The sequence below is a fragment of the Plecotus auritus genome, assembly GCF_963455305.1.
Source record: "Plecotus auritus genome assembly, chromosome: 4".
Classification (NCBI taxonomy): domain Eukaryota; kingdom Metazoa; phylum Chordata; class Mammalia; order Chiroptera; family Vespertilionidae; genus Plecotus; species Plecotus auritus.
Genome location: NC_137775.1, coordinates 158,257,036 through 158,282,471, shown reverse-complemented (window position 1 = coordinate 158,282,471; position 25,436 = coordinate 158,257,036). Strand labels below are relative to the sequence as shown.

Sequence of the window (25,436 nt, the reverse complement as noted above, 5' to 3'; positions counted from 1 at the left end):
TGTGTGTGTGTGTGTCCGGGGTAGGGGGGGTGCCTTGGTAGCCAAAACATTTCTGGAAACTATGGGAAGAAGGAATTTCATAGAAGGAATCTCTGGATACTAACAGACAGCATGAAAATCCTGAGAATTCAAAGATCAAGGGGGGAAGCTGAATTTATGGTGAAGGAAGGAATAGAAATATCTTTATTTTTTTACTTAGACAACTTTGCAGAGAACGCACTGGAGATGTGGTTGTATTTAAGAAACCTCAGAACCACCCTACTGATGTAATAGTTATTTCCTTTAGGGAAAAGAGGAGTGGGTGGGACAAGATTCTGTGTTGAATATCTTGAGATGGTAGCAAAAGGTGACTGGGTTTTGATCTGGATTCATTTTGGGTTGTAAGCTCTCTCTGCTGAGGAAGCTTTCTCTTCCTAGACTGGAGTAGATTGGAAATTGACTTTCCTCAAAGGTGATTTTCTTCCTACCCCATGAAGTTGTCTTTAATTACCTCAATTTTCTTCTTAAAAGAGAAAAGAAAAGAAAAGAAAAAAGCTTCCTGTTACATTTTTTATTTTTAAGACTATGGGAAGCCATTTTTTAGCTACATGGCCTTCTCATCAGAGAACTGTCAACTCCACCCAGTTCAGGATTTCTGGCAATAAATGCAGGGTTTCAAGGGTATGAGATCTCGTTCATTTAACAGTCAAGCATTGAGGAAGTCTTTGTTGCTTAATCCTAAATTTATTAGGTTCAATGTGACTAACCACTCCCTTCCTCTCTGAGGTGAAGAGGAAGAATGTAGACCATCAGGTCAAATGTTTCGTCAGGTCACATGAACAACTGTATTGAGGGACACTAAAAGGGAGATACAAAGAATTTTTTTTTTTTTTTTTTTTAGCCCAAACATTTATTTGAAGTAGGAGCAGGGATTAAGGGGTCTTTAGCCTTCCCCTCATATGAGCGGCATCTAGCTGTGAGTGAGGGGTTTTATTGTCACTATGCTCTACTTAACTGTCCTGGACTTTGCTGAATTGGTAACGTGGGAGTCAAACAGGATATTGACAAGACCTTCCTTTAGCTCTAGTTGCTTTGTACCATATTTCTGTTCTTCCAAAAGGTTAGAGACTACCTGCTCCCTGGAACAAAGCAACGGCCATAGGTTGGTGAATAACAGTTTGTGACTAGACACATCCTCAATTTTAACAACCTTAATCATAAAGTTCTAATGCCATAGCGCTCCAGTGTTGAAAGGGGTTTAGGGATCATTTGTTTTTTCTGCTCACACATATTGCTGAGAGAAGTGAAGTAGCGTTATTGGACTTGCTAAAGGAAATACAGATAGGAAGTTCTTTCCATTTTACTAATAAAGATATTTAACAGTCTGCTATTTTGGGGACTAGTCTCCTTTGTCAGCAGTATATTTTCATTTTTGTTGTGGATGAGCATTTCCTTTACATTAGTCTGTAAGATCAATGCGAGTAGAACGTATCAGTCTTTGTGGCAAGTGCAGAATACCTGGTGATCTTAGATGAGTCAGCCATTTGCCTTCAAAACGCAGACTTTCTGAGGATAGTGACTCACTTTCTTGTGCTAAAAGTGAGAAATTATTCTAAATAAAGTTATTAACTATATGTGGGAAATATACAATTTTTCCTGTGACTTTTTTTTTTTTCCCTGTAGCAGGGGTGAGGAATCTTTTTTCTGCCAAGGGCCATTTGGATAGTTATAACATTCTCGGGCCATACAAAATTTCACCTTAAAAATTATCCTGATATATTTGATCAAACATTTAATTCACTCACCCTTAATGCCTTGGCAGGGCCAGACCAAATCATTTTGAGGGCCTTATATGGCCCACAGGCCCGACATTCCCCACCCCTGCGTATCAGGAGTTGTTGACAAAGACTCTGAACATACTCTTCAGAAAAATGCACACATGCATACAAACATATGAAAATGTTGTTTATAGGGTTTCAGATCCTCAGAACCATTCTGTTACTCTGTAATGGTTTATTGATCATGGATCATAAACAACTTGTCTGTCATCATTCCATTAAAATCCATCATGTGCATGAATTCCCAGACTTACACTAGTAGAATAAATGAATGATCATAACTTTGCTTTGTTCATTTCAGAAAGAATCAGTTTTTAGATTTTCCCAGAGTGGGCATTTGAGGGTCTGGGCAATTGCATGAGATTAGAAACTGAGAACAAGGTGATAGGACAATGAATTGCTAAACGAACAGTTAGAAGGAGTGATTATGGTGGATTGAGTCAAAGGTTTAGATGGATAGAACAAAGAAAGCATTTATGGCAGAGTTAACTGCTGCTGTCACCTGAGGAAAGGGGGCACCGGTAAATACTAGTAAGAGCAGAACAGGCCTCCTCTGAAAGGCATGGGAGAAGCAACAAGCTCACCCACCACCCAAGGCAGGATGAACAATAGAGTTCCTATTTAAAGGGATGATCAACTGTAGATAGTCCTAAAAATCACACGCCTGACAGTTGCCAGTTTAGGAGAAGAAAAAAGATAAAGCTCAGAAATGTATTGACAAATTAGTGGTGTTTAACTTTCACGAGTTTGCAGCTCGCAAAGCCAGCATCCATTGCAGATTCCGGACATCCAAGGAGTCGATTAGCTCTAGGTGTTAAGATGCAGGCTCTGGACTTAACCTTTGTTTCCTTTTTCTCTCCCTCTTGGCTTTAGTTGATGATCCCGTGGAAACAGAAAAGACTTTGCTTAGTTTGGCAGAAATGCAAGAAAGATAAGCTGCCTGGGGAAGAGGGAACCTGTTCCAATCCCTGTCCCAAGGTCTTTTTAAAATGTGTGCGTCAGCCTGAGAAATTTTCATATGTAATGCCTAAGTCTAATTATTTAGTTTGGCTACAAAGGATCGGCGAAGTAGGCTTTAATCGTTTTGATGCTAACATTGTCACAAGGCAACATTAAATCATGTTGAAATGATAATACATCAGGTTAGTCACTATTTTTGCAGCTGTTTTTCTTTGTCAAGTTTGTTTGAAACTGAACCCAATAGAATTCGTTATGGTGAAAGAAAATAAAGCAAAAGACGACGTCAACTTTATATTTCTTTTCCTCATTGTATAAGTAGAAACAGAACATGAGATTCAAGATTCTTAAACATCTCCCTCCTCCAACTGGCACTGCTAGAATTCAGGACTCACCGTCTTTCAGAAACTTCTAGGTAGTTTCCCTGCCCCTACCTTTCCTGATTCTCATCCATCCTGAACATTGTAGCCAGAGTTATTCTCTGACACTCAATTAGAGTATTTGTCACTTTTCCGCATAAGATATTTTAGTGACTTTACCTACATAATAACCAACTCCCCAGCCTGCCGTCTGAGGCCCTGATTATCTGGAGGCTGCCTTATGTCCAGCCTTACATCTCACCGTCCCCACGTATTCTCTGTGCCAGCATACTCAACTACTTCAATTCCACATATATTTATGAAGTACTTAACTTGTCTCAGACCCTGAGCTAGGTGCTGGGGATTCAAAGGTAAGTTTGTGAGATGGTTTTTGCCCCACAGGAGCTCACACTCCAGAGCAGGAGAAATATTAAAAATACAGGGTGTAACTGCAATATGTGCTGATATATGCCTTTGTACATTCTAGTATTGTTCTGCCTAGAATATAATTTTCTTTACATCTTTCCTGTGAAGCATTTATCTGTCTTTCAAGACTGTTCTCAAATATCACCTCCTTTTGTAAGATAATGAGCTGTTAATTATTAAAAAAGATTTATTAACATTTTGTGTATACTCCTATTAGAGTTTCTTTCACTTATATTATATTTTATAAATATATTTACTAGTATTTGAACATTGATCTATGAGCCCCTTGAAGGCAGGATTCAGTCATTCCACAACCTTTATGTGTTCAATTTCTGACATATACTAGATTCTAATATATATTTATGTATTGAATAGCCTTTTAGTATTATTTAAATGTTATAAAAATAGAGATGTTCCAATCTCTATAAGCCAGGTTTAAAGGAAGATGAGATAATATTTTTCTTTAACAAAACTTACTAGTATTTGGTCCAAATTAAAATTTAATAATTATGTTCAAAATAACAGTTAATATATTTTTTTATTTTTTTCATTGAAGTGACATTGGTTAATATAATTATATAGATTTCAGGTGTACAATTCTATAAAATGTCATCTGTATATTGTATTGTGTGTTCACCACCCCAAGTTTATAACACTGACTATTTGTTGAACTTTTCCTATCTTCAAGGCATTGTTCTAAGAACTTTATACAAATTATCTCAGGAGAATTATATGAGTTGGGACATATTATAACTTCCTTTTTATAGATTTTTTGTATAGGGTCTAAAAATTACATCATCATCATTATAATAATACCTGATAGTTACATAAGATTTACGGTGTGCAAGGCACTATTCTAATGCTTTATATATTAACCTACATCACTTATTACATAGATTTTATTATTATCCCCATTATATATATGATAAAACTAATGAACAGAGAAGTTAAATTTCTTGTCCTAGATCATACAGCCAGAGTTGTGTGGCCAGGATGTGCTCCAGGTGGTCTAGACCTCAAGCTCCTACTCTTACTCATTAGGCTGACCATGTTTCATTTTGTAATTAACATGGCAATGTATGGTTCAAAATAGTTGATTGTTGTCCATGGACACGTGAAATAATAAAGATTTATATCATATAATCTTTTTTTCTCTATTAATTGGGTCAATATACTCTTGGAAATCCCATACATACTTTTCATTTTGCCCATTTCATTCTTTGTTAAACAAGGGAAAATCCTGCCCTGACCGGTTTGGCTCAGCGGATAGAGCGTCAGCCTGCGGACTGAAGGGTTGCAGGTTCGATTCCAGTCAAGGGCATGTACCTTGGTTGCTGGCACATCCCCAGTAGGGGGTGTGCAAGAGGCAGCTGATCGATGTTTCTCTCTCATCGATGTTTCTAACTCTCTATCCCTTTCCCTTCCGCTCTGTAAAAAATCAATAAAATATATTTAAAAAAAACAAAACACCAGGGGAAATCCCTTGGAAGATAGAGAATTGTCTGATTAAATGAAGGTTTGTGTGTAATGTGTGTCTTAACTATTCTCTCAATTTCATTCTTCTCTCCTCAGTTCTATTTTACAATAAGCATGGACTGTTTTTTGGATATTAGCCCTGCAAAAATAGGTTTACTGCATTTAGAGATGCTAAAATATATTATTCTGTCCTGAAAACCTACTAAAGATCTATGTAGCTTAATAGAAATATAATTAGTATAGAGTTCAGACTTCATCCAATGTACACAAAGCATGATTGATAAATATCAATAAGATACTTATACTTGGTGAAGCTACACTCACTTGAGAATTCACATAGTATCACATCTTCAGCATATAGCTTTTCTGCTTCTCAAAACTAAGACAAAAATCTATCTTAGCGACTGTGGGAAATAACATTTAATCATTGTAAATTAGAAAAGAGAGTGAAGGGAATTCTCAAAACTATGAAATAATAATGAAGCCCACAGTTGATGGATGGAATATATTGGCTTTAAATTTAAGGGACTTACATATCTATTTTACAGAGTTTGAAACTGCTATAATATATTCTAAAAGTATAGATGCCTGTTTCTGAGACATTATCTTTTTTTTAATTTAAAAAAAATTTACTGATAAGAGAGAGAGAGACATCGAGTTGTTGATTCATTTATTTATGCATTCACTGGTTGATTCTTGTATGAGCCCTGACCATAGATTGAACCCACAACCTTGGCATTTTGGGACAACTCTTTAACCCACTGAGCTACCCAGCCAGAGCCCCTGAGACATTATCTTTTTATTTTTCTCATCAATTAATAATGAATTACTTTTACTTGAAAATAATGATTTGCTACAAAGTCTAGTAACATAGTATAATGGGCTTCAATAAGTGATGAAAGCTATTATTACCTTCTTGGTATTTAATACTCTAGAATTGTAGAAAATGAGAGGGTGTGATAAGTGCTTGGGTAAAATCTGAAATGATTTGGGTTCCTATAAACTCAGACCTAAACTTAAGTAAGAGTCTGTCCATATCACAATTATAAATAAAATAAAGATTAAGACCTATAGGCAAGTGTTGAAGATAAATGGAGACCGAGGTTATATAATCAGCTTTGCCACCACATAATTTTCTAAGGCATGCAATTAACTTCACTGGAAGGAAATACTTTCATTTATAAAATCAAAGAATTCACATGAATTGATTTTCAAGTTCCTTCCCATTTACAGTTCTGCTTCCATTACTGATTCAGGATCATATCTCTTTCAGAGCCCATTTTTTTTTTTTTAATTTGGCTTTTTTGTTTATGTCTTCCTGAATATATGAATTAGGCACAATGTAACCCTGCAAACATGGGCATCAATCTAAAAGTAGGAGGGGAAGGAATGCTATCAGTAACCACACTTAGTTTGAAGCTTACTTTGCATATATATATATATATATATATATATATATATATATATATATACATACATATATATATTTAAAGTTTTTATTAATCTTTATTGTTGAGATTATTACAAATATCCTTCTTCCCCCCCCTCCACTGCCCCCTCCACCTGGTTCCTGCCGTGCCCAAGGCCTTTGCCACCCTATTGTATGTGTCCATAGGTAATGCATATATGCATGTAAGATCTTTGCTTAATCTCTTCCCATCCTCCCACCCCCCTTCCTCTGAGAATCATCAGTCTGTTCCATTCCATGCCTCTGATTATATTTTATTCACCAGTTTATTCTATTCATTGGATTTCTTATTTGTTTATTTTGATTTTTAGATTCAATTGTTGATAGGTATGTATTTGTTGCCATTTTGTTGTTCATATTTTTTATATTTTTCTTTCCTCTTTTTCCTCTTCTTAAAGAATACACTTCAACCTTTCATATAATACTGGTTTGATGGTGATGAACTCCTTTAGCTTTTTCTTGTCTGTGAAGTTCTTTATCTGCCCTTCAATTCTGAATGATAACTTTGCTGGGTAGAGTAATCTTGGTGGTAGGTCCTTGCTATTCATCACTTTGAATATTTCCTTGCCACTCCTTCTGGCCTGAATAGTTTCTGTTGAGAAATCAGCTGACAGTCATATGGCTGCATCCTTTGTAGGTACCTAAATGCTGTCCTCTTGCTGCTTTTAAGATTCTCTCTTTGTGTTTAGCCCTTGGCATTTTAATTATGATGTGTCTTGATGTGGTCCTCTTTGGGTTCCTCCTGTTTGGGACATTTTGTGCTTCCTTGACTTGTAAGTCTATTTCTTTCACCAGGTAGGGGAAGTTTTCTGTCATTATTTCTTCAAATAGGTTTTCCATATCTTGCTCTCTCTCTTCTTCTGGCACCCCCATAATGTGACTGTTGGTACGCTTGAAGTTGTCCCAGAGGTGCCTCACACTATCTTCATATCTTTTGGATTCTTTTTCTTTTTGCTCTTCTGGTTGGGTGTTTTTTGCTTCCACATATTTCAAATCATTGATTTGATTCTCAGAATCCTCTACACTACTGATGAATCCTTGTACATTATTCTTTATTTCAGTCAGTGTATGCTTAATTTCTGACTGGTCCTTTTCCATTTTTTTTTTTTTTTTTTTTTTTGGAAATGGAAGGTTTTGGAGGTTTCTAGAAGATTCTTGAGTAACCTTACAACCATGGTTTTGAATTCTATATCCAGTAGTTTGCTTTTCCCCATTTCTTTCATTTATGACATGTTTCTTTGTCTCTGTATTTTGGCTGCTTCCCTGTGTTTGCTTCTATGTATTGGGTAGAGCTGCTATGTCTCCTTGAGTTGGTAGAATGGCCTTGTGTAGTAGGTGTCCTATAGGGCCCAGTGGCTTAGCCTCCCATCACCCAAGCTGGGAACTCTAGGTGCACCCCTTTGTGGGCTGTGAGCAAAGTCTTGTTGTAGTTGAGACTTGATTGCTGTTGGTGTCACTGGGAGGAATTGACCTCCAGGCCAATTGGCTGTGAGAACCAGCTGCGACTACAGTGGGAGAGCTGCTATGCAGGAGATACCCCTATGGAGCAGGACTTGCTTCAGTGGGCTTTCGTGTTCATAGAGTTTGCCCCTTTAAAATGTCACTTATGGATGTGTAGAGTTATAATCTGGTATGGTATGACACTAACCACTGGGTACACTAGCTCTTGGGTCTTCAGGGAGGTACAAAGTCAGCCCCTCCCTGGGGCCACCCAGCAGGAACTACAGAGAGATCTGCAGATTCCTCCTCTTTGTATTGGATTTGGAAGTGCCCAGATAAGGCCCAGCTGTGAAGCAAGGCAGGCTGGTGCTGGTGCCCGGTCTTGGGCCTTTTATTGATAGGTTTGGGGCTCCCTGACCCAGCTGCAGCTTGTTTGGGATTTTAGCCTGAGCAAGGACAGGCCATTCATATGCAAAAGCTGCTGCACACAGCATGGGTGGGGTTGTAAATTGGATGAGGCTGGGTCTCAGGGAATCACCAGGGCGGAGCAAACAGAAATGGCTGCCAATCAGCCCTATGATTGGGGAGGTCCCAGCATAGGAACAATGATCTCTGGGAGCACCTCCATCTGGAAGAAAGCTGCCTCTGAGTTCCTGCCCTGATGCCAGACAATCCAGTTCCTCCTCCTATATGTCTGTGTCCTCCAAAGCCTCTCCCTGGTGCTGGACCTCAGAGGAAGCAAGAGCTTGTAAGTTTGTTAATGGTGCTGGCCTTTTAAGAGGAACAGCTATATCTCCAGCAGCCTCTATGTCACTGAGCCCCAATCTGCACTGGTTTTCATAGCCCGTAGTTCTTATTGCCTATAGGGACTTCTTTTCCCAGCTCTAGGACCCTGGGCTGGGGGTCTGGTGTGGGCTTGGGACCCTTGCTCCTCCAATTGGCCTCCGCAGAGACGATCTCCCTCCTGATTAAAAAAGCAGCCCATGTGGGTGCTGGACCAGCCTGTCCTGCGCCTCCGGATCTCCTACCAGTCTCAGTGTGCTTTCTTCTTTACCTCTCTAGTTGTAGGATTTCCATTCAGCCAGCGTTTGGCAGTTCTGGATGATGGTTCTGTATTTTAGTTGTAATTGTGATGTGGTTGTGGGAGGCCGCAAGTACAGCTGTTTACCTATGCTACCATCTTCCTACTTTGCATATATTGATTAATCAAATCAGTGTGATAATACTACTGTCGCTATTTTATGACTTAAGTAGTTCATTTATAATTTAAGAAGGTGAATACAGGGTTGTAAAAGATTTTGCATTTAATTTCTTTTGTATCAACATATTTTATATTTATTTTAATATCCATTTTTCGTAAGATAAATGTATAAATAAAATAATTATACTTATTTCTAAATAAGTATGTTGCTAAAAAGTGTATCTTGCTTGCATCTATCTAAATTGAAGTTTTCATGCTATGTTTATACATTTACGAGGTGGGACAATATCTGTATTGAGGTACATAAATATTGTGCTTATTAAGAATTTTTTATTTCATTCTGTTCTTCTTTCACTTTTCCACAGACTTGCTGCTTTCAAATAGCTGCATTCCCTTTCTGGGTTCATCAGAAGGACTGGATTTCCAAACAATTCTGTTAGATGAGGAGAGGGGCAGGCTGCTGCTGGGAGCCAAGGACCACATCTTCCTGCTCAGTCTGGTTGACTTAAACAAAAATTTCAAGAAGGTCAGTTTATTTATATATATTTGCCTGGATGCATTTATTTTCATCGATTTCTTTCTCCCTCTCAGTGTTGTTTCAAGTGTCTTAGTGTCAAATGCAGTAGGTCATTTACATGTCAAAAAGAACATACTGCCTTTGATATACATCTTAGATTTTTATGGATTTAAGTACATATACATGTTTTTTGTTAAGAATGAATGAGCCCGGCTCAGTGGTTGAGCATCGACCTATGAACCAGTAGGTCATGGTTTGATTCCCAATCAGGGCATGTGCCTGGGTTGTGGGCTGGATCCCTGGTGGGGGGTGTGCAGGAGGCAGCTGATCAATGATTCTCTCTCATCATTGATATTTCTCTCTCTCTCTTCCTTCCTCTCTGAAATCAATAAAAATATATTTTAAAAAAATAATGAATATAATACCATAACCTTGAAAATATGAATGGAAGGCATAAAAAAGTAGTAAATGGATAGTGTTACTAGCAAATGAGGTATTCATCAAATGTTAGCATTTATATCCACAGCAATTTTTCTAAATAAGCAAACTTTAAATTGATAGTGTGACTATGGTAGCAATTTAACACCACACTTTTTCTCCACACTCCCATTTTATATCTGAACAGGTTTCTCCTATGGCCCAGTCACGCTCAGATAGTGAAAATTAACAATGATGTCTTAACTATGGGCTCATTAAGAACAATCTTACTACTAAAAGGAAACATATATTACTTATTATAAACACAATAGGCAATTGCTGCTACATTCTACTTTTCAACTAGTACTGTGATAACCAAAGCAAGGGTACCACACCTCAGGCCTTGTAATTATTATTAGCTAGTACTTTAGCAAACATCAATATCTATGCAAGCAAACATAGATACCAAGACTAGAAGCGATGGAATGGCTGATGAGAAGACATACTACATGACCTATTCTGCATCTATGAGGGATCTTTGTGTGTGTGTTTCTTTTTCTTCTTTTCTGGAAGCATTCCAAAAGAAGTACTAGGCTTAGGGAGGGGGTGAGAGTGGGGTTGAGGGGAGTCAGTGAGGTGTGGAGGGGGAGGGGGTGATCTGTAATACTTTCAACAATAAAGATAAATTAAGAAGAAGAAAAATACTAGGATCATCGCAAAGTTTCAGGTTAATAGAGACTTCCTCCCATTCAAAAAGAGTTGTTGATAGGTATGTTAGGATTGTGAGGCCTCATTAGAATTCACCTACAGTGACCACTTTAACTCAACTCTATAATTTTGAGATGATTTTAATAATTAAATATTAGTTGCTTAGTTATTTGAATATTATTAGCATTCAGGGCTTTAGTCTACCCAGGGAAAAGACTTATCTTCATATGTATTAATATTGATTAATTAATCTGCATTAGAAACAATGGTTTTGCTTTTTAATCATTTTAAATTTAAACTTTTTCACACGTTTCTGTGTGAGATTCACTGAAGGAGAGGTAGTTATTTCTTATGAACGCTCAGATTTGATAAAGAAATAGTCCTTGAATGCAAATGTATATGCATGCATTTCATGTAATCTATATTTCTAGAAGAAAGTGTGAGAGCTAAAATATTGCCAGTAGTTGTTTTTGACTTGTTTTAATACAAACACACTTGCAAGCACATAAGGTTATCTTATTAAAAAAATATATTATTCTATAGCCTGGATATTGTTTATAATAAAATGAAATAAGCAGTTGCTTATGTGCTAGAATTCAAAAAGCTTGCCATTATTCGCCATTCCATTTATTTTTAAGGATGTGCTTTTTTTTCTTTAGGAATTTTTTAAGGACTTATACTTTTAAGAGAGCCTATTAATGGTATTAGCTATATCTCAGTCATCAGTAAATATCATAGGGGATGAATCTTCTTTAAAAGAGTCCAGAGAAAAATCTTAGTCTACTTTGTTATATTGCTTTAAGAGATATTAAATAGCTAACAGCATTTTTCCAAATATGTCTCAGTATAATAGCAATAAAGCAATTCATACTTTTAAGGGAATTTATTCTTGTACTATTCTCTGCCTTTAGGGATTAGAAGAAAGTCCATTTATCTGAACTGAGTGTATTAGATCATTGCTTAAAATAAATTGTGATAGCACAATTTCCTTCTGTGACTATTTTAAGCAAATTGCTCTTTGGCCATATTCCATGCTTGAAATGTGCTAATATTTAATAAAATAAATATTTATGAAATATTGATTTCCCTTATTATGTTATTGAAATAAATGATTATTTGAACACATTATAAAATTAGGGTCTGTGCTAGAGATTTTTGGCCTAACTGATATTTTCTGATATCTTTATAACATGTATAATTCATAAAGGGGTTATGCATGTAAAGTATGAATTGTTTATGTAGGTACCCACCTTTAACATTTCTATAAATCACTCCAGTGTTAAAAGGTACTCCACAGCAGCAAGTGTCAAGATGTAGTACTTCAGCAGTGTTTAGACCTACACGGTTTGCATTGGCTCAGCGCCGCTCGGCAAAAATCCAAACTACTCTGCAGAAGAAACCACACAAGTTGGGACTCTGTGGGGCTGAAAGATCTTCTTTGTACTCCTTAGAGTGAAAGCAATATACAACACATAATTTAATTATGAGTGACTAGTTGGGAATATTTTCCACTGGGAAATTTTAAAATTTTTAATATTTTTACATTTTTATTGAATTTGGGGGGTGACATTGGTTAATAAAATTATATAGGTTACAGGTGTACAATTCTATAATACATCATCTGTATATTGTATAGTGTGTTTACTACCCCAAGTCAAGTTTCCTTCCCTCACCATTTATTCCCCCTTATACCTTTTTCTACCTCTCCCCACCCCCTTTTCCTCTGGAAATCACCACCCTGTTGTCTGTGTCTATGAGGTTTTTCTTTTCTTTTTGCTTACTCCACTCACCTTTTTTCACCCAGCCCTTCAACCCTTCCCACCTCTGATAGCTGTTAGTCTATTCTCTGCCTATAAGTATGTTTCCATTTTGTTTATTAATTTATTCTATTTATCAGATTCCACATTTGAGTGAAATTATATGGTATTTATTTTGCTGTGATGGCTTATTTCATTTCGCATAATGCTCACCTGGTCCATCAATGCTGTCCAAAAGGTCAGACTTCCTTCCTTTTTACAACTGAATAGTATCCCAGTGTATAACTGTACCGCAGCATTTTTATCTATTCATCTACTGCTGGGCACCTGGGCCTCTTCCAAGTCTTCGCTATTGCAAATAATGGTGCTTCTTCCCAGCTCTGGTGCTCTGGGCTGGCAAGCCTGGCTTGGGGCTGAGACTCCATGCTTCTCAGGGGGATCCCTCTGTTACTGAAATATCCCTCCAGAAACTCAGCCACTGTCCATCCTTGGGAGTGGGGCCAGCCCTTTTCATGTCTTCACTCTTTCTACCAGTCTCCATGTGGCTTCTTCTGTAAATTCTTGGTTATAAGACTTCCCTTCAGCTAGTCTTCAGTTGGTTATTCAGGATGATCCTCTGGGAAATTAAAAAAAAATACATAGATAGATAGATAGATAGATATAGATATAGATATAGATAGATATAGATATAGATATAGATATAGATATAGATATAGATATAGATATAGATATAGATATAGATATAGATATAGATATAGATAAAGATATAGATATAGTATAGATATAGATTAGATATAGATAGGCCCAGCTGGCGTGGCTGAGTGGTTGATCATTGACCTATGAACCAGGAGGTCATGGTTCAATTCCAGGTCAGGGTACATGCCTGGGTTGTGAGCTTGATCCCCAGTGTGGGGCGTGCAGGAGGCAGCCGATCAATGATTCTTTCTCATCATTGATGTTTCTATCTCTCTCTCCCTCTCCCTTCCTATCTGAAATCAATAAAAATATTAATATATGTGTATATACATATATATACACATTTACATATACATATACATATACAAATACATAGAATATATTCAATTGAAGTATCAAAATTCAGGATATAAGTTTATTTAAAGTTTTTGTACAGACAAGACTATACCCATTGAAATGTGAGACCTTACAATTTAAGCAGCTTTTCTAAATTTGTTCTGTAAGGCCTCTCTTAGTTAAGGGATGCCCTGTGGATTTCTCTCTAGGAAAGGTTTGGTGGGACAAATATGGACATTTATTTGACATACCCTTCCCCAACATTAGACCACACTGGAACCACTAGCAATCCCATTCCAAAGGAAATATATAGATCTGGAACTGTATTTACCACTCCTGACTATTTTGTTATAGGTTGAGTTCCCCCAACAGCTAACTATGAGATGAAGACTAGCTTATAGGATATTTTTAAAGTTGTGTTCTTGGGATCAACACATGTGAGAGGGTCGCTAAGGAAATAGTGTTAGACAAAGGGAGGCTGAGCTCTGATGCAATTCCAACAAAAGCTTCAGTTGACAGGCCAAACTGATAAGGTAGCAAACATTTCAATATTTTCCTCTAGAGTAAGTGATAATACCATTATTTAGCTGGGTTTATCTTATAAAAGCAAATCTCTATTTTCTCTCTATCTAATCTATTCACCATGACCATCAATGTTATCTCTTAAAAAAATAAAACTCTTATCATATTTCTTACTGGTTTATACACTTCTGGCAGTTCTTGATTTCTGAAGAACTTGAATGAACTCCAAATTTCTATTGACTTCTAAGGCTCTTCCCAACACATTTCCACCCTATGCTTTTATCCACTCTTCATTATTCCCTCACTCATACTTTATAGAGATGGAAATATCATCTGCTTAACGATGTTATCAAGGACCCAGTTCTTTCTTTTTCTTCTGTTGCCATTCTTGGTGTTGGCATTATCCTTAGGTTGGTAGCGAGATGGCTAGAACAGTTTCAAGGATCACATGCAAATAAGGAAATGTAAAGGAATAAGAGACCATCATTTATTGTCTCTTTTTTAGGTTACCTGAAATGTAGGTTACCTGAGACAAACATAGAAGTTTTCTCAGCCAATCAAAAAGGAGAGTGTGTATTGTCTATTTGAAGAGAATTATCAAGATTAGTTGGTCCTATAAGGAAATTATCTGTAAGAATTTATTTTTCTTTCAGGAGACAATCTTGGAAAGTATTCAGTGCAAGTAAAAATCTTTGAAATAATTTATTTTTCTCTACCCTGCATGGTAAAAATTGGAAAATCTGCTAACCTTGACAAATACTTCTCTTGCTTATGTAAGTTTATTTGCTCAATAAAAGTTCTCTGTTATTTGTATGTAATGTGAGCTTTATGTAATCTGCTGCAGATCTCTTCAAATATCTGATATCTTGTAGCTTTTGCAATCTCACAAAAAAATATAGGTATACGTTTGATTTCTTTTCATGGATGGCTATTGTTGTGCTGGGAATTGTCATTTTTTTATTTGACAATCTAAGGCAGTGGTTGGCAAACTCATTAGTCAACAGAGCCAAATATCAACAGTACAACGATTGAAATTTCTTTTGAGAGCCAAATTTTTTAAACTTAAACTTCTTCTAACGCCACTTCTTCAAAATAGACTCGCCCAGGCCGTGGTATTTTGTGGAAGAGCCACACTCAAGGGGCCAAAGAGCCGCATGTGGATCGCAAGCCGCAGTTTGCCGACCACTGATCTAAGGGAAAAGAGGTCAGTGCCCCTGACTAGTCAGGCATTGTGTGTTTTAAAAATTCTTGAGACACACCAGTGGAAATGTGCTGGTTTAAATGAAAGAAACTAGATTTCCCTGCCCTTGCCTTCAATATCCTACCCCATCTCTAGGGTCAGAGGGAGTATATATAAAAAGCATTTTAATAGTCCTTGAAAAAGTTTAACTGTAGATAGACATTTACTAGTACATCCATTTGTCATTCACTTATAAGTGAGACCTGTTCAAGGCAGACATCATAATAATGAAAGTATTTGACATTTGTACAATATGATTTAGGGACCAATGATTTCTAAACAAATGCTTTTAAACTACCTGCCATCTGTCCCTGTGACAAGTGCACATTCTCCACTTCAGCCAGCCTTAAGTAGTCCTAGCAATAATTCATATAAAATTCAAGGCCCTCTCCATGTAAACTTCAGGAGTAATATATACAAGTTGAAAGTCTCTCCCTGTTTTTTTTAATGGAATCACAGTTGACAGTAAAGAAAAAAAAAAAAAAAGTCCAGCAGTATTCTATTAGGTTATGTTACTTAGTTGAGCTTCCGAGTTAATGAATTGTTGGGATCTTTCCATCTGAAAATGTTACTCACTTTGGAGCCAGTTCATGCATGGGTGGAAGGAGTTGCTGAACCAGGATATAAGCAAACAGGTCACAAAGCGAATGATTTATTAAATGGAGCACTGCTTTTATATCTATTTCATTCAAACATTTGTTTCTTGGTTTTCTTTCTTTTTTCTCCTCTCTTTTTCAAGTGGGCTGTGGAGGCAGATGAGTAGACCAATGAGAAATAAACTTACTCTGAGACTACAGTTATTATTTATTTCACCTACTAATCTAATCACAACTGGTATGTGAACTCGGAGTAATAATAAACAACTTTATTTTATCTCCCATAATCCCTTTCCATTCTTCTCCTGGCCAGTTCTATATCTTCAGCAAGCCTGTGACTTCTAAAAAAATTTATAAGTATCTTTTTATTGACTTGAGAGAGAGAGAGAGAGAGAGAGAGAGAGAGAGAGAGAGAGAGAAACATCAATGTGAGAGAAAACATTGATCAGTTGCCTCCCCTGACTTTGGATTAAACCCGCACCTGGGTATGTGCCCTGACTGGAAATCGAATCAATGACCTTTCAGTGCACAAGACAATGCTCAACCAACTGGGCCACACTCGCCAGGGCATGCCCTTGGCTTTTGAGGTCACTGTTAAGTAGTACAGACAATTGTTATCAGCAAATAAAAGGTCCAGTCTAATGTAATAAAACTTCCAACCTCATTTAAAATTGAATCTCCTCTCTCTCTACCTGTCCCTGATTGGGCACACCATGTGAGGGAGGGTCCCAGCACAGGGAAATGTTCAGAGGCTTTTTCTTCTACCTAACGCTCCTCCTTTTCCCGAAGCTTGTTAACCACAGTGTATGACCCCTCTGGAGCCAAATCAGGACAAGGGAAGGGAAGAGTGTTCAGAGAAGTGTCTACTGTCATTGTCTCAGGAACCTCTCAACTTTCTGGTCTTGTCTGATGTTTAAGGGTAACTTCTTTCACAGGCACCTTTGTGAGTTTTTGGAACTTACACTTTTTGGAGTTCTTTTCCTTGCTGTTCTCTGGATAAGGGTGACTGCATTTCTCCTCTGACTGGTATGTTCTCTTCTTTCTCCTGCAACAGATTGCAATTTCTCCAGGTGTTAACTTCTGCAACCTTTTCTCTGCAACCTTTTCTCAACACTCTTCAATAGGACCTAAGGTGATCTCATGCCATCCAATTTTTAAGTGAGCATGGCTCCCATCTGTTCCATAGGACATGTCACATGCATTTTCCTGGACACACACTGGAAGTTCAGGCTGATAACCATTATAGCCATTGAGCCTGTTCTTTGTTTTCTTTGTAGCTTGTCAGTCTCTCATCCTTTGGACATTAAACCACAATTTCCCAGGAACTACATGTGCAGTATCAAGTGCTTCTTAAGGTCCCACCAAAGCCCCTTCCCTGTCACCTACTTCTCCCCATAGGGATAGTAGGACACATAACACATCTGTCTCAGATAAAATATCCTTCTCAAGTTTCCAACTATTTTATAGTTTGAACATGGGTGATTCTGGGCCACCTACTTTGAAAATTTATGCAACTTGAGCTTGCATCTCATTTTGATTTTTTTTTCTCAGCTAAAACTTCTCTTTTAAAATCTTGCTATACTATAAAAGCCATAAAATGAGCACTCAAAAGAATGTTTGCTCTACCTCCAAATGTAATGGGTGAGCTCATTATATATCATTCCTGAAGTGTACACAGTGGAACCATAGGAGTAACCAAAGGGAGAATGTTAATATTTTTATTTATATTGTTTACCCTTTGGCTTTTAATAACTTCAATCCAAACATTTGCTGTTTTATATCTTGTTTCCCATACTTTTCAATAGTTTGATTTTGTTGGGCTTCAGCAAAGCTAAGCTATAACCAAGTGTCTAGATAAAAAGTGTAAGACAAGTATTGATCCATTTTTAAATAATCTTCAAAATGAATCTTTAAATAGTTTACTGTCACTTTGAGATAATACTTAGTCATCTTTATTCCTTTTTATTTCATTAATTTAATTTTTTTTTTCGTTTGAAACTGTCAACATTGAATATTGCACATAAAATATTAAAACAATTGCTATGTTAGCTAAGCAAATGTAAAGATCTTTAACTGGGCCCCACCCAACAAAAATATTCTAGCTAAACTTGTAGTGTTAAAGGCAAAAGCAGTATAATACTTAAAATTTTCTATTTAAAGTAATTTACATTTATTTTTAATGTAAAAAATAATAAATACTTTTTTGTGGGGGAGGTATTGAAAGGAAGTTTTCTTACTGGTTTTAAAATGAGAAAACAATGTACCAAAGCAATATGTACTTTATATAGTCCACTATTATGGAATAACTCGAGACAATTTCACCTGGCTAAAATTTAGCTCCTCACATTTCACTCTGTTGGTTATTTAACAAAAAAATAATCCGAATTTTTTAAAAGGAAACATTGGATAAACTTAAAGATGAATTTGGGCACTTAAAGAGGACTGGCTTTTTTTATGTAGCAGAATGTTAAAAAAAAAAAAAAAAAGAGTAATTTCTACGTCTACAAGTGTTTTTTTCTTCCACCTAGCCATCAAAATGTAATTATTCTATTATTTATCTTCTAACTGAACATGAAAACTAGGTATGTAATTATAAAAAATTAGTCAGATTATTTGAAATTCCTCAAACTTTGCCTTATTTTAAGGCATTTTATTAGGAAAATAACTAAACTAAGATAGTATATAATTTTAAATATAATAAATTTCAGTGGAATATTCAAACACCCATATCTGTGTAGCATGAAAAGGACTTTGTTATTTTCCGTTCCTAAAGAAACTCTAAGACAAGAGGGTTTTCATACACAAGGATCCTGTACTTGCTGTCTTTATATTGAGTATAAGCAGAAATGCTTTTATAAATCAGTAACTCACTTCGTGGTGACATTCCCATCTAATGCCTTACCCTGTAAGTCTATTATTTAGGGGGAAAGATTCAGAATAAACATTTTATTTTAAATCAAGTTATTGATAAAAGAAAATTGCCATCCTTTTTATTCTTAATCAATACAAGAAATTAAGAAAATGTAAATACTTGGAAAGCAGGCGGACATCGCAATAAATTAACGTTTGGTATAAGGCACCCTGCTTAGTTTCATGGTGATTAATCTGTCCTGCTGCCTGCGGAGCACATGCTGCCTGAAACCGCGGAGGTGAAACCATCCCCTCGTTCATGGATGTGCCGGCTCCCCAGCGCGGGTGCCGATGTGCAGTCCCATCTGGTCACTGTAACGGACTGTCAGGATGCTGTCAGACTGCTCACGCGGCTGCCAGGACTCTGACAAGAACTCTGTCTCCATTCGAAAGGAAGCTGTGCAGATCACTCTGCAGGAATTAATGAATGCTGATTATGCATGTGATCCTGTGCCCGGTGCTAAGGACGGTAGGAAGGAGAAGCAACGTCCCTTGTCACTCAAGAGCGGTGACCACTGAACGTCAATGAGTCATATCCTCTTTTAACAAGATAACAGAGACTGTGAACTGTATTCCTTACGAAGTTTTGAAATCTAGCCACAAACATAACTGCACCACATATTCAACACTACCAATCCATTTGTGGATTCCTTAACATTTCTTTTAATTAGTATGATACAATAGCATTTCTCTCACTTTCTTTATTGAACCTCCTACTACGTTCCTAGCATTCTTTTAGATGCTGGGAATATAGTGCAGAATAAAGCCATTTAGGCCTCTGTTTTCAGGGTGCCTCTATATTTCAGGGGGATGAGAAGGGAGGTTGGTGGAAAAGAGAAAAGGAAACAAATAAGAAAATATCACTTAGTGTTAAGTGTTATTTAAAAAATATAATAATCCTGGGAAACTACTTTAGATTGGTCCTCAGAGAAGGCCTTTCTGGAGTGGTGATATAAATACGGACACTTACAGGAAGAGACCTTCCAGAGGAGGTTCAGATGTATTCCAGAGAGAGCAAGCTCATTCTGAGGATGTCACTGAGATAATATTGGAAAATGCAGCATTAGCTGCTAATGAGCAGTATGGTAGGGACTCAAACTCATGAACTTGAATTCCACCACATGTCATTGATCTTTTTTAAAAATATATTTTTATTTATTTAAGAGAAGAAGGGAGAGGGAGAGAGAGATAGAAACATCAATGATAAGAGAGAATCATTGATTGTCTGCCTCCTGCATGCCCCACACTGGGGATTGAGCCCACAACCCAGGCATGTGTCCTGACCGGGAAGTGAACCATTACCTCCTGGTTCATAGGTTGACACTCAACCAGCTGAGCCACACGTCCAGGCTCATTAATCATTATGTCTAGGAAAAGATCCCAAACTGAATTGCAAAAAGAAAGTGGCAAATAGATATGATAAACACAAGTGTATTTGAATTCCAAAATGGTTGGGGGAGAAAAACTAAATGTAAAAGAAATGTTGAGTCGAGTCCTAAGGAAAGAAAGGAAAGACTCTCCTCACCTATGATTTCACGAAGAAAGCTACATGGGCAGATTTGACCCCAACCTGTAGAATTTAACCTCCCCATCTGTAAAAATGTCTACCCCAGCCAGTTTCAATTATGCAAGCTTTTCCTTTGGTGCTTCTGTCCTTATTTTTCAGAAGTCAGTCTCTGAGCTCAGGTCTCTTACGTCTCTATATTTGAACCCTAGAGTAATAATTGCTCCCTGGGTTTTTCAAATGCTTGTAACCATTTAGCATTTACAGCAATATGTTTCCCCCTTCTTTGCAATCATTCAACAACTTGGATCCTGTTCTTTGATAGAGATGGCCCCTTGCATTTTTATGACTCTGATTTTTTGTGTGTTTAATTAGGTTTATGAACAAATTGTAACTTCCTCTTTTGTATTCTATTCAGTTTTTTTGGCATCTCTTTGAATTAGGCCAAAGAGAATTTGACTGACCTTGCACTTGGGAACTTGAGTCAATTAAATTGCGTCTCCAAAGATGAAACAAAGACCAGCTATAATTAGAATTTCCTTAGGATGTTGTTATAAGGCCTTATCACTATTTGAATGTTTTTGTAACTTGCCTAAAATTAAATAATTAAAAATAAATTGCCCAACATTTTCACCTTATCAAATGCTAACTGTTTAATGAATTATAAAAATTATGAATGAAACAATAATTGTTAGGGACATTGCAGCATTTTACTTTTGAGGTCCTCCTGCCTATTTGTATTCAAAATGAAGTAGAATGCTTCAAAAAAAACCCAGAAATGATACCGTTTTGGATTTTGGATGAATATAAGCAAATAAAATCAACGTAAAGTAACTAGATCAAAGGTTGTATTTTAAAACATGCAGCTCCCACCATATTTTCATTAGAAAATTAATATCAAATCTCTTTTGCAAAAACCTGTTTAAAATATAAAACTTTAAATCAAATAAACATATTTAAAATGACTGAAAACACTTTTAATTTTATTACAGTGGTTTCTCTCATACTGGTAAATCTATTTTCTATAACTCTAAAGGAAAAAAAACATATACATATTTATTTTTACTCACATTCTTTTAAAAATATGGAATGCTTCATGAATATGTGTGTCGTCTTTGTTCAGGGGCAATGCTAATCTGTGTATGGTTCCAATTTAGTATATGGGCTGCTGCAGAGAACACTACATATTTATTTTTTTAGGTTCCTATTTGATTCATCCAAGTGTAAGTGCAAAAATCATTTTTTAAAATAATTTATGTCAATTGTGAAATATTATGAAAATGAACATACCAACAGGTTAAGTCAGTACATTATAGGATATGGGGTCTGACTTAACAGACATACTTGTTTTAAAATATTAATGCCAGAAATTATCACTTCCAAGTGGAGAAACCTTATAAATTTATTTACTCCTATTTCCCACAGTAGTTTTCAGATATCAACTTGCTCTATAAGATTAGCACTAAAATTAAAACCAATTTGCAGCCCTAGTTACTTAGTAGCGGTAAAATTAGTGGTTACACCCTGGATAGTTATATTGAGTGGGATTCTTGGGCTCATCTGGACCCACAGAGTTCTGCTTGATTTCTGATGTCTGTCCTGCGTGTGGGCGGAGAGAGCAGCAGTACACTTTCTACAGATTTAGTTTTGATATCTAAGCTCCAAGGTCCCAGCAATTGCTCCTCACCTAAATTGTGTGGGAATATTTCAGGACAACTAAAACATGGCAATTGTGCAAGTGGCATCTCCACTCCTACTATGCCTTTCTTTGATAAGTGAAAGAAAAATATTCATGGGTAACTTTGCCAGGGAGTGGTACAGCTGCATGGACTTTTCGATATCACTACTGTGCAAAGCTTCATCAACTTTTAGGGAGAGGGGTATGCGTCTTTGTTTTGTCCTGCTTCATGAAACTTTTCATATGGCATGATATCCCTGTACATGGCAAGAAAATGTATAGGTCATTTTACCGCAGATGAATTCAGAATGTAATGAGAATAATGATAATCATTGCCTCAAAACTGTTTACTTAATGTTCAAGAGAGACTCTTATAGATCATGTGAACATTGTATTTTTAAGTGTGAGATGTGGTTTCTGTCTGAGAATAAAGTAATCTCAAAATGTACTGACTGGGCTATTGAAATAGCCTCAGGATGTTAGGTACTTCTTAAACTTTTATATTAATTATGCTGCAACTTGAAGCTTCTTATACCCTTCAGAGTTAACATCTCCATCTCTTCCTCTATGCACCTATGAATCTATCTCTGTGTCTATTTCTCTATTGTGTTTTCCCCTACACACACACACACACACACACACACACACACACACACACACACTGACTAGAAAATCATAAAAGTGGTGGGATGCTTTTATATAGAGATAGAGATAGAGGTATGTCACATAATCACTTTACAAGATTATTGAAAAACAAAAATGTTACTTGAACATATTTCTGCAAACCTTATGTAAATATGAGTGTAGTTTATTTATTTTCTTCTGTTTTTAGATTGAAATAAGAAAAATTCTGTTTCTTTAAATTCTTTATCAAAAAATCAAAAGGAATATTAAAAACACACAAAACACCCTTTATTCTAATGACTAGGTGGCAAATAAAAGAAAATCCCAACATAAATCATAATTAAAATTATATCTTTTAAATTTTGGCCCCACTACAATGGTTTTTCTTTTTAAGTAAATGTTTGGAGTTTGGAAGACAATCAGATACCTTCTAGGTAGTTGTTACTAAAGTAATTTTATTTGTGATTTCTAGATTCTTGACAACTTTGTGTCAAAATAAACCAATATATAATCCCTACTAATCTTTACCTTAAGAAGTAAAATTATCTTTGTGATACTATCTTAGAATTCCTATGTAATAATAATAATGTTCCAAGGATAATTTATATTTTTAACAGGTGCTAGACTTTATGGATTGAAGGTAAATGATGAAAAATGAGATAACATCTTGGTAAAAAGTCTGCTCCATAAACAGAAAATAGAAGATTTTTTAAAAAAATTGGTTTCTGGAGTCCAACAAATTCCCATTTCTGTGTACCTTTTTTTTTTTTTTAAGTTGATGAGAGAGAGAAAGAGAGAGCGAGAGAAGGAGAGAGAGAGATGGGACTCACAACCTGGGTATGTGCCCTGACCTGATATGAACTTGCCACCTTTTGGTGTATGGGACGATGCTCCAACCAGCTGAACCACACCGGAGCTTGTAATTTTAGCTTTACTGCTTCATTAACTAGGATGACATATTCAGTTTATAATTACATGACTTACAGTCAATAACTGAAAATTTACAAAACTATTAAAATATCTCTTAGATATTTGTATTCCTTTGCAAAGAGAAAAAAAGAATCTAGAATTACTATTTTAATGTCAAGTTCTTAAGACAAAATTATAGTTTAAACTATTAAACTAAACTATTACATTAGTGTTGAAACTATTGAAAGCAAGTAATTAAAAATGTTGGCTCAGATGCCAAGACTGATCAAGTCTTTCGTTTCCCACTCAGTGTTCTTTGGTGCTCCCCAAGCATAGTGGCTCCGTCCTCCCTGCTCTCTTCTCACTCTGTATCTCCTGTGGGAATGCAGTTCCTGCACCTATTTACAGAGCTGTCTTCCTTTTAAATCTTAACACCTCAATGCCGCACCTTTCTGGACATATCCTTCATAAGCATGTGCCTAATGCACAAACGATGAAGGATCAGTAACTACTCTATGGTAACTTCGGAACTTTCATTTGGGTGTCAAAAATGATACAGTGATTGTTTTCACATTTTTTCAGTCTTTAAATAACTCCCTGATAACCTTTCTCTTCTTTAAGTCTCATTTACTTCATATGAAAGAGTTCCACACTTCTCTTCTTTCAATGCTATTAATATCAATAAGATATTCAGGTTTGACTAAATCCATAAATAATTGTTCTAAATTTGTTTCTGAAAAGTGATTAAATCTGACCATCTTATAAAATAAAAAGAACAGGGTCTAACATATCTAAAGAACTCAAAGAAATATTAATCTAGACTAGAGACCAAAAAAATGAGCTAAAGATTAAAATAATTGAGAGATGCTAGACATGCATTCTTTGTATGATTTATCTTCAGTCCAATGATACAAAGCTGTCTTTTGCAAAATGACTATAATACTTACGAATCAATAAATATAGAGTTGCAGTTTTACACAATGAAAGAATTCTAAAGATTGGTTACACAAACTGAATATGCTTAATACTGAACTCTATGCTTACAGTGACTAAGATGGCAAATTCTGTTATGTATGCTTTATCACAATTAAAAGTTTTTTAAAGAATTAGCAAGAAAAAGTGAGAGGATAGCTTGAATTCATAATATCAAATATGAAGCAAAAATTTTATAAATTCAAGATGCCATTTTTAAAGGAGAGAAAAAGAATACTCAGTTCAGTATTTTTCCTATTAGTGGCTTAAAAAAACCCCACACACAATAAAAAACAACTTGAAGACACTCAAATTTCCTGCCAGTTGCAGTGTTTTATTTTTACTTTTCATTTATTCATTTATTTAGGACTTCATAATTCTAGGTTATGACTATTGTCCATTGACCTGTGCATGGATTATTTTGGTTTACTTATTTACTAACTTACATTACTTAGTTGTTTTTAATTATGCATTAAACACCTGAAAATGTGTCATCCAGAACAAAAGCTAAGAGATGGTAAATAACTGGTTTCTTACCACCAATTTTCCCTTTTTTCTTTTTCTTTTTTTCAATCATGGGTAACTATCTTTCTGAATCATGTATTCATCACTCTCATGCTTCTCTTTTTACATATTGATTGTGTCTATGTATACTCACATAAAAAGTGTATTTTATTTTAGTTGTTTTTAACATTATTCTAAGGGGAACAAACTGTTTGTAATTTTAAGAAGTATGTTTTTTTCACATAATAATGAATTGTTAAAATCCATCCTTATTGCTTTGCATTCATGTGTTAACTGCTGGCTACTATTTAAAATTGTGTGAAAGTGTAATTGCACTGATGTAAACCATGCCCGAATAAATAGCGTCTTTAGGTCCTTATTGCGACCCATATGAAAGTTCGC

General features: G+C 36.0%; 1 protein-coding gene across 1 annotated transcript in view; it reads left to right on the top strand.

Annotated features, from left to right (window-relative positions):
* SEMA3D (semaphorin 3D) overlaps nucleotides 1-25,436 on the top strand; it is a 198,202-nt gene that overhangs the window by 86,891 nt on the left and 85,875 nt on the right. The window contains exon 3 of the mRNA XM_080667041.1: nucleotides 9,510-9,670. Within this exon, the coding sequence (XP_080523167.1) occupies nucleotides 9,510-9,670 (161 nt within the window). The remainder of the gene's footprint in view (nucleotides 1-9,509; nucleotides 9,671-25,436) is intronic.